General features: G+C 46.9%; 3 protein-coding genes across 3 annotated transcripts; all 3 read right to left on the bottom strand.

The window, feature by feature from the left end:
• Positions 1-768: 768 nt before the first annotated feature.
• On the bottom strand, positions 769-1,687 carry H257_16963 (hypothetical protein; the record flags this gene model as incomplete). The annotated part of the gene is made up of 2 exons (XM_009845587.1): positions 769-1,077; positions 1,493-1,687. The coding sequence occupies 2 exons, from the start codon at positions 1,685-1,687 to the stop codon at positions 769-771; spliced, it is 504 nt and encodes a 167-aa protein (XP_009843889.1).
• A 236-nt stretch (positions 1,688-1,923) lies between these two features.
• Positions 1,924-3,828, bottom strand: H257_16964 (hypothetical protein; the record flags this gene model as incomplete). The annotated part of the gene is made up of 6 exons (XM_009845588.1): positions 1,924-1,952; positions 2,050-2,248; positions 2,734-2,839; positions 3,067-3,139; positions 3,275-3,647; positions 3,820-3,828. 6 exons carry the CDS (start codon positions 3,826-3,828, stop codon positions 1,924-1,926), a joined length of 789 nt encoding a protein of 262 aa, XP_009843890.1.
• Positions 3,829-8,242: 4,414 nt separating this feature from the next.
• H257_16965 (hypothetical protein) lies at positions 8,243-9,012 on the bottom strand (the record flags this gene model as incomplete). Its single annotated transcript, XM_009845589.1, has 2 exons — positions 8,243-8,485; positions 8,557-9,012. The coding sequence occupies 2 exons, from the start codon at positions 9,010-9,012 to the stop codon at positions 8,243-8,245; spliced, it is 699 nt and encodes a 232-aa protein (XP_009843891.1).
• Positions 9,013-9,538: the final 526 nt, after the last annotated feature.

Genomic DNA, 9,538 nt, shown 5'->3' on the forward strand with positions numbered 1-9,538 from the left:
TGTATGACGACTTTGTATTCTTATTCACGTCGATCTCTCTTCTTGTCTATTTCCTGTGAAACTGAATTTCCGTGGTAATATAATGTTTTTTGCAATTTTAGGCTTGGTGTAGGACTACTTTGTATTTGTATGTCCGGAACGAAAGCCAAAATCACCTTGTAATTCACATCGTATCCGTATTCGGATACGGCATATCACTGTCCGACTCGTATTACACTATACGGTACCTACAACGAATCGCATTACCACTGTATTTATTAACGCACGAAACAATAATCTATTCTACACGCAAGTCTATGTAGCCTATCGGTAACGGGTCTATGTTGCAAACCGGCAGGTTGAGGAATCGATTCCCAACTTTAACTTTGTTTTTTTCACATTGACCAAGCCTTATACTAGCGAGTGACGATAGAGCACCCACCCACAAAACTTCGCGCACGGCAGCCTAGCGGAGGTCGTTTGTATAGCTTTGTGCAGAATTGAGCCAATGGCACTCGAATATGTAGGGTCAGATTAGACGTGAAAGGTATGCGATGTAGGTTGTTCGGTTGCCCCTGGGCCAGCCATGTCATGTGGACGCTACCACTCGACCACCCCGTGGTGACCATGTCTCGAGCAAGGGGTAGGTCCAAGAATCAAGTAAAACGAGCTAGAATTGAGCCTACGGCACTCGATTATGCAGGGTCAGATTAGACGTGGAAGGTTCTGGATTATGCGACTACTACGCAGTACTTAGTTGTGCATTTTGCTGAGCCGGCGCTATTGTGGCTATGCTTGACTTGGGCTGCATAGTTTGCATGGAGTTGTGGCGGTGCATTGAGGCTCATTAGCATGGTGCCTGATGTCTTGTTGTAGGGCGTGGATGTATTGGTTGATTGTTCTCCATTGCTGGCGTTTGATGCTGTCTTGGCTTGCCGATTCCTTGATGACTGCTTGAATTCGTCGTTTGTTCAACGTTGTCATGTAATGATTTAAGAACAACATAAAGTTGTCCTTGCGCATATAGCCACAACTTGCGACAACAGCGGCCAGACTTGAATTGTACACTTCCCCCCACACAGTAGCGATCTTATCCAACTGGGGGAAATTGTCGTTGCAGTAGCCACTACATATATTTTGATCGGGGGGCGTTCTTTGTACAAATGGCCTGGCCATTGGGGTTCGCAGCATAAGTACCGAGCCGACGTATGCATGGTGCGCCAGGAAAGCAGGCAGATAAAGACTCGTCGTTGTCCAATGTTTGGACTACGTCTGTTTGCGCTGGGCTGACTTCATTCAACGTTAGCGTGGATAAGTATCCGCACAAATTACTGAATTTGAGGAGTACTTTGGACAAGCCATCCCAACATAGGTTGCCAGGATCACATAGTAAACCGGACGCTTGCAACGCACGTGCTAAGATTGGCATACGATCCAGCAGCACAATGTAGTCGCCATTGGAGACATTCACAAGTTTGGTCGTTGAGATTACGTACAGTAGAGGTTGTAGTACGTGCGGGTCGTGAAGTAGTCCATTCGGTGCAACCGACGTGAATGACATATCTCGAACAAATTCGGACCACACGGCTGGACACATACCACTCGGTCCAGCATTGCGTACCAGGTACCCAATAAAGTCGTACATGAATGCCACCCTTGGATCCGTGGAAATCAATCCCATCATGGTCGCATGGTCGCCGTGGAGCATGATTGCGGGAACAGATTTGTCCGTGGATTTGGTTATACGACCCGCAAAATGTCTCAAACACTTGCGCAAGGTTTTGTTTCGGATCAGTATTCGTTTGGAAATGTCGACCCCGTGGCGAACCTCCCCCCAAGTTGTAGGCATGTACTTTTTTCCGGCAAGGTCAGCTCGACAAGCAAGCTTCGTTCCATCCCCAATTAGTATTGGTGCTGTGTCCAGGCTACCGCAGTGTGGGCAGTTCAAACCATCGACGATGTCAAGATGTACCCTAAGCATTGATTAACAATGATAAATCAGAGTGATCTACCTAGAGAGAATTTGCCAGCATGCAGTTCGATACGCAGACCACGTGCAAAAATCACTACCAAGTAGTGCATGGACCGCCATCAATGTCCTCCACGTTCCCCTTAATGACGTTGGCCCTTCGAGCCATGCCGAGCGAATGTAGTGGCAGAGATCGATGTCAAAGTACACGGCGTGCGTGGCACGAAGGAACCCACAGCTCACACCATTGTACACGAGGTACCTCACGCAGCTCGTGTTCGAACACTTAAGGCCATGGGTCTACGGCAGTATATCACAAAACAATACTTGAATCCATCAATAAATACCTTGAAAGTTCTTTGGTTGGTGACTCCTACAACCTTCACTTCGAACCAAGCGGGTACTACGTTCTCGTCAAAGGGATTTCCACATACACACTGAACAGAGGCGTCCACAACGCATTCCATGTTTGAGTCCATGTCTTGAAGGACGTTAAAACCCCGAGACAGCTTGACAGCTGCGATCGATTCGACGCTGCTGGGAATCGGTTGAGTATTCTCCATCGCATTCACTTCGCTCTCAGGCCGAGCGGGTGGGGTGCACCATGATTCATCGAACTCAACAAAACCGATATTGTCACTGGATGCACCAAAATGTCTCCATGCTGCGACGTGGCGGCACATTCGAGAGGGCGCACAAACACAGCATTTCCATACATCACGTGCCACTCCTTTTAGGACTGCTCGATCGAGGTTGTCAGTTGGGGGGGCCGAACTTACGAATACCGTGGAATACGTGTCGTATTCTACCACGAACAGGATTGACGGCGGAAGCGATGTTAGGCCGTTGCATTGTGGCTTGATATCGTTCACGGTTAACCCTTGTACATCTCTACATCGTGCAGTATTGTTACATCTTTATGCTGCAAGTCATGTATGTACCTAACGTGAATGCATTCCTCATCATTGCATTGGTGCAAGAAGTCGTTGTAACTCGTGAAGGTAATGTCGCCTGAAAACAACGCTCGGGTGGTTGTGTACAACCGGCGTGAACGACATGATGTACAGTAGATAATCTCGTTGAAAGTGCCATCGTCGAATGAAAAATTCCCGCGGTACACATGCGCAGCTTTAGCGTCGAACGTGGGATTCTTGAAATTGCTCGACAAACTTGGTAGCAGGTACAAGTATCCTACGATAGTGTCAGCTACGAAATACACCGGAACTTTACCGGGCACGAGTGTAAAGTATGCTTTAGTGCGTTGTAAAACTCCAAAGTAAGCGTTGAACGGCCCAGCGCTTGTTATCACAGAAGGAGAAGGCGTACCGCACATGGCTACAGCGTTCAAATGGTTGTCGTTCGATTGCTGCGCATCCTGGGCTTCCTCATCCTGGGCCTCCTCGTCCCCAGCTATGTAGTCGGTCCCCTCGTCGGACTGGTCGTACAGTAGCTGTGCATCGTGGCTCGCTTCGCCTCCATCACAGCCGTCGGCAGCGCTTGAACACGAGCGTTCCGATGTGGGGCATTCTTTCGAATAGGTGTTGTGGTTGCCTTGGCGTAGTTGGTAAAACCCGAGTTGAATTTGTCGTTGAACTGTGAAGTTGCTTCTAACATTCGCTTCTTGTAGGATTCCAATCGTGAACCCTGACTTGCCACTCGAGTACGCTGTTCCGTACGGGCAGCTCGATGACAATCCCAGCTACAAACACAGCACGAATTGCCGTCGTGTAGTGTGTTGCCACATTGCGGGCACGGATCCATGATTTTGAACTCAAGGTCTCTAAAACAGATTTCATTGGATAATAGGATTTGAATTGTCAAATGATATCATCCAATTTTGGGTGGCTATGTAACGACCCACTTTCAAATACTTTGCTCATTCGAAATTCCTACAGCATGGACATCGAGTACCTGCTCGATACGTACGATGCTATTCTCGACGGTGAAATGAATTCCCCCCCAGCAAACTCCGAAGGTGACAGTGAGCTCACCAATCCATGCATTGACGGCGTTTTGTAGATTGCAAGGGATTCAACGAGTACCTCATTATGCAAGCAAGCTCACAAGATCATCAGGAAAGCGTCGTCGTGGCGAGAGCCCGAAGTGTCACGCTTCCTTTCGATGCTGAATCAGTTCGTGGAACCAACAGCCAACGAATTACTCAAGCGTACGAATCAGTACATGTACTCGACGAATCGATGTTCATTTACAATATGTTAGGTTGTCCAATGCCGGTTACTCTCAAAGCCTTCAAGAGCTGGCATTGACACACTACGCCAGTGGCCCTTGCCCTCATCGATGGGTTCAATTAATTGGAGTCCACAACGGTCACGAAGGTACGATCAGAAAGTAGTATATACCATGGTCTCATGAATACCATGTTCTCATGACCATTCAAGATGTTTTATTGTCCTTCGAGCATGCAGACGGCATCCAAAATGCTGGTGTGAAGCAAATTTATGTTGACCTTCAAAGGGAATGGTACGACATGGGGATCGAATGTTCAATGATCAATGCCAACAAAGGTACGCCCCAAAATATCCGATTAACTTTACCTTCCTTGTAGATAGTTTGCCTTTCCTATTTCCTGTAAAGCAGCTACGGCTTTTGACTCAAGATGCGCATTTGGTGACAGTTCAACGCAATTCGGCTACACAGCAAAAAATTCGACGGGCTCATAGCCGACTACTTCATGCGTAGCGGAACTACACCTCGACTAGTGGAAACACTGCAGCTGTATTTATTTTGAGTAATATGATCTATTTATACAATGTTCGTAGCTCACGATCATAGACGCACGAGAAACCACCAAGTCCAAGGTGCTTGTGTCAAAGCCAAGTGAAAACTTTCATGCGTTTGGTCAGGGGTCGCAGCTGCTGAAAGACGAAATTGTTCGCCAGTTTGCCACTCCTCGCTGCGCAGCATCTACGATTACGCAGTGCAATTCGCTGGCGATGAATTCCTTGGTTGAGGTTAGTTCGTGTTCAAATTTGTTAATTGATGTTTTTGTAGTGGTCGCGACATTTAGTTACCGAGGCCAATGACTGGAAAGTTCCTCAATGGAGCAAGGCGGAAATGCGCCCAACTTGGGTCCCCGTTGAGTTGTGGAGATGCCCTTCGAAATTGTCGCGCGTCGAGGTCGAGGAGCTCTGTAAATTTTGCCTGTGCAAGCTTTATGGCAATGCATGGCTAGTGCAATAATAAGCACCCGTAGTTGAACCCAAATACGCTATAGCATTCACGGCGTTAACAACTTTGTTGGCAACGATGTCCGATCAATAATAAAAACTAAGGATAGCATTCATTCGATGAATACGGCTTGTTGACTGCCAGATTGATTTCTGTATGCCCACAATCTACCGACAGCGTCTTGCGAGATTGAGTGTGGTCCCCGTTTGCGCCACAGGTACTTCAACAATTATTCTATGTAGTAACAGACGTAGTAATCACAATCAGAAAAACTGATAGCATCCGTAAAAAAATTGACAGTCATATCTCATGTCGCCCAGTAGAACCCACCACATGTTGAAGCACAATGTACAGGCCCAAGAATGAACGAAAACCTTACAGCAAAAAGTCGTCGAAAAAAATCAGGTGGATTTTACTTCAACCAGACCCTTACATTGTAATTGTACTAGTACTACGTATTATACGATTAGTATTACGTTGTACTGTAATAGACTTCCATGTCAAACTCGGCTATTGTACAGCGCAATGTTTGCTCTGGTATGCCTTGAAACAAATGTGTAGCATTACCGGTGCCTTATTGTTTATCACTAATAAATACTTAAGAGTGATAACTCTGTTGCAGGTGCTACTGCGGATGCGACCTATAATTGCACCTACGCTTTAATGCTCTTGAAAACGAACTGTTACACAACATTTGCATTGATAGTCTACACATGCGTTGATAGAAGTCCAGAAGTCGCAAACGAGGGAGGGGGCATGCTCAGTTGGTCGAGAAACCAGTGCCTGCGATGTGGACAGCGTACACGGGCGAGTGGGTTCAGTGCTAGGGCGACGCATGCGGGCGTCTCGTTATATAGCCCGCAGCCATCTCGTCATGTCAGTTTTCATATTAAATGTATCACGCTCAGACAAGCTGTTGCTGAGCAATTCAACGACAAAGTCATGTACTTTCTCGATGGTTAAAATTGTTTGTCATAAATTATGACAAACATTGATGTAACTTATGTTAACTTGATGCTATATTTCGATGTTATCTTTTTAGAATATGGCATACTTATTATATATAAAAAATACGTAACGGTATTCTCGTGGAATGCAGTGGATACTTTTCCAAAAAGCATCGTATAACTGCCAAAATTTGAGGATCCATATGTATACGTTTTGAACAGCGGAATCGAATACAAAGTCGCCTTGCACCAAAATTCAATTCCTTCGTCTAGACATACGTTCATCCTCGCTTATGTCGCCGAGGATGGCTATGTTCGCCATTTCCCGCAGCCTCCAGTTGAGAGTGAGCATGCCAATCGTTCGAATCGCAGTGAAAAGCAGGGGGGTAGCGAATATTCTAAGGGTTGATATTGGGGGGTAGTGAATATACGTGGGGGTAGTGAGTAGATACTAGTACTATAAAGTATATACTTAAGCACAACTTGCGACTAGAAAGCTATAGCTGATAGGTATTGTTACAACGTATAGAATACGTACGACGACCATGAATATCGGCTGTATTAACTATAGATCGTATATTAATATTATATTCTTGGTAACCGCTGCTACCAAGCATGTGAAAGTGGGAACTTCGATCTAGCCCTCACATCGATTCAAAGCATATGTTTACTACGCAAGCCTTAAGCAAGGACGCGGCAACTGCACGTTTCGGACGAATTTTAATCCTCCAGACTGTGAAATCAATTCCGCAACAATCCACTCATGTACAGTACACTGGGCTACATTGGTTAGCTAGTACGAAAGGTATACCGCTACTAACAGTAAATACTACTGCAGTGGAATACGATTTTATACTATTAATAGTACATAAACATGTATGTACTAAATTTACGTACTGTACAATGTATGTACTACTGAAGTACTCCGAGTATGTGGCAACGATGCGTATCATCAGTAGCATTCTAGTCGCAAGTTGTGCCTTAGGATATATTACGCAGACTACCCCCAAGTAGATCCCCCCGTATATGGTATTCACTACCCCCCGTATATGGTATTCACTACCCCCTTAGTATATTCCCTACCCCTCTAGTATATTCGCTACACCCAGCAACAGTGTATTTTACAATATTGTGAACAGCATCGCCTATGGTTCCCACAACAAACACGTACGCACATTATAGCGTGACTTCACATATTTTAGTTGTAATTCGGTTGAAAACTTTGTGTACAATTGCTGTTGCACAAATTTAGCTCTGGGTTAATAATGCTAGCACACAAATCTTCGTATTTATATATTCTGCAATCTTGTACAGTATTAACGTTAACTACGGATATCGTCACACTACAGAAGTCATCGCATGATGCACCGCGTAAACGAACCTTGCTTGCGCTTCCAACAACGCATGACCCAAACAAATTACATGTCACTAAAGGACTAATAAGCCTCACTGCAGTGCTTGTATGCCAGTAGATAGGTCACTAGATAATAGTTATTTATGGTCGTATCCACAGCCAATACAAACACTTGTTATTTCCCTACACTCTCACACAGACAGATTTTGCTGGCGGCTCAAGAAGTTTACAGAAATGAAATACTTACTTCGTAGTAAGTACTACACTGTAGCTAACCTCCTTGTACGCTTAGTCGTCGATTAAGACGACAGCTGACACCACTGTATTCGCTTTACTAGTACAACCAAACTGGCCTTCCAATTTTGCTCACGATACATGAGCCATGTATCGCTTAGTGAAGGTGCTTCACTACCTGTAGTTAGTTCACTCACGACATGCATACGGATTATTATCCAGAGTATTGATATGAGGATGCTCAACAAGGGTGGGGGCAAAATAATTACGTAGCAACAACTTAGCTGTTGTTTCGAGAGAATAGCTCGACCCGAGTATATAACTGTATTGTCTTCTTCTTGGCTTTCGGCCACGGGGCCTTCGTCAAGGTAGCAAATATAACACTGGCATTAGTGATGTTAAACACGCCATGAGGCGCCTACTGACTACCATTCACTAAAGTACTCAGTACATCCACTAAGGTATCGGAAGCTTTGGCACGGCACACACACAATGTGTGTGTGTGTGTTTGCCATGGGTCAAACTAACGCGCGACCCAATTGCTCTGCACGCTGCAGAACACTTCCCCTCCTACGGAAAGCCCAGTGTCTTGATGAGGGCAGCCACGGTAGGGTCTTCCTTGTTGGCCACCGCCCACTTGCGAAACACGACTGGAATGTCGTCCAGCAAATTCGCCGCAGGTTCCCAGGACGATTCTTCATCGTCGAGTCCAAGCCACTTCACCAAAACTTGGTGTTGGCCATCCACGCAGCGCACTTCATCCAGGCGCTCCACATGAAATCCGCCATCGCCAAACGCGATCTGCCTCGAGGTCTTCGGTCACCTCTATACCACCTTCGTGGTACACCTTCAATCGGCAAGCATGATGGACCATGACTTCGTACGATGGCACCAGCTGCTGAGTCTCCATCACATGGTCTGTGATGACTCTGGTCACTTGGCAGGGTCCTCGCCAATGCAGGGCCAATTTTGTCGGACGGTTGACGACCGCTCCGAAAGCACAAAATCGCCGACCGAGAAACCCGCAAACTTGACTTGGGATTTTCGATCGCGGCATCCACGCGCTTGCTGACACAACTTGTCGCTTTGCACCACCACGTTGCGGTGCATTTCTTCAAGCGCCACTTGGAGGTTCGTGACATGTTTCTGACGGGCGGCACCAAGCCAGTCCGCGACGTAAACTTCCTTGGACATCGGGTGGCTGCCCGCAGGGTCATGGCTGACAGGCCAGTAAACGCTGTCACAGGTGCAATTCCTCCCAACCGGTCCGCCGACTGATGGTTGAGGGCACCTTGAACGAGGGGTAACACATGCGGCCATTCGTCCGCGTTCAGCTTCATTTCGCTGAGCAGCGGCTTTGCGGCGCACAGTACTAGTCGGTTGACTACTTTTACAGTCCTGTTCGCCCAAGGACTGTAGGCTGTCGTGATATGATGGTGGGACCAACTTCCGCACCTTCTCGATTACTTCGTTCTTGAAGTGAGAGCTGCCATCTGACACCCATGTATTAACGCAGCCGAACGTGGTAAACTACGTCATCAGGCACTGAGCAGTCGCGGCGACGTCAGCGGACTCTACCGCGAACAGCTGCACAAAGCCCTCATGCCGTCCTTCACGACAAGCACTTGTTTTTTACCAGACTTGGTCATGGGCATCGACAACCAGTCGAAATGGATGAGCTCGTTTGACTTCTCCGAGTGAAGTGCCGAACCCACTGGACGGGGAACCATTTCTCCGTCAATGGACAGGCAGTACAAACAGGCACGCACGAACGCTTCGACGTCCGTGGAAAGCGTCTTCCACACAAACGTGTCGGACACCGACTTGGTCGTCGCTGCGATGCGACGGTGACCGCTGGCTCCTTGG

This window comes from Aphanomyces astaci (genome assembly GCF_000520075.1).
Source record: "Aphanomyces astaci strain APO3 unplaced genomic scaffold supercont1.95, whole genome shotgun sequence".
Lineage (NCBI taxonomy): Eukaryota > Oomycota > Saprolegniomycetes > Saprolegniales > Verrucalvaceae > Aphanomyces > Aphanomyces astaci.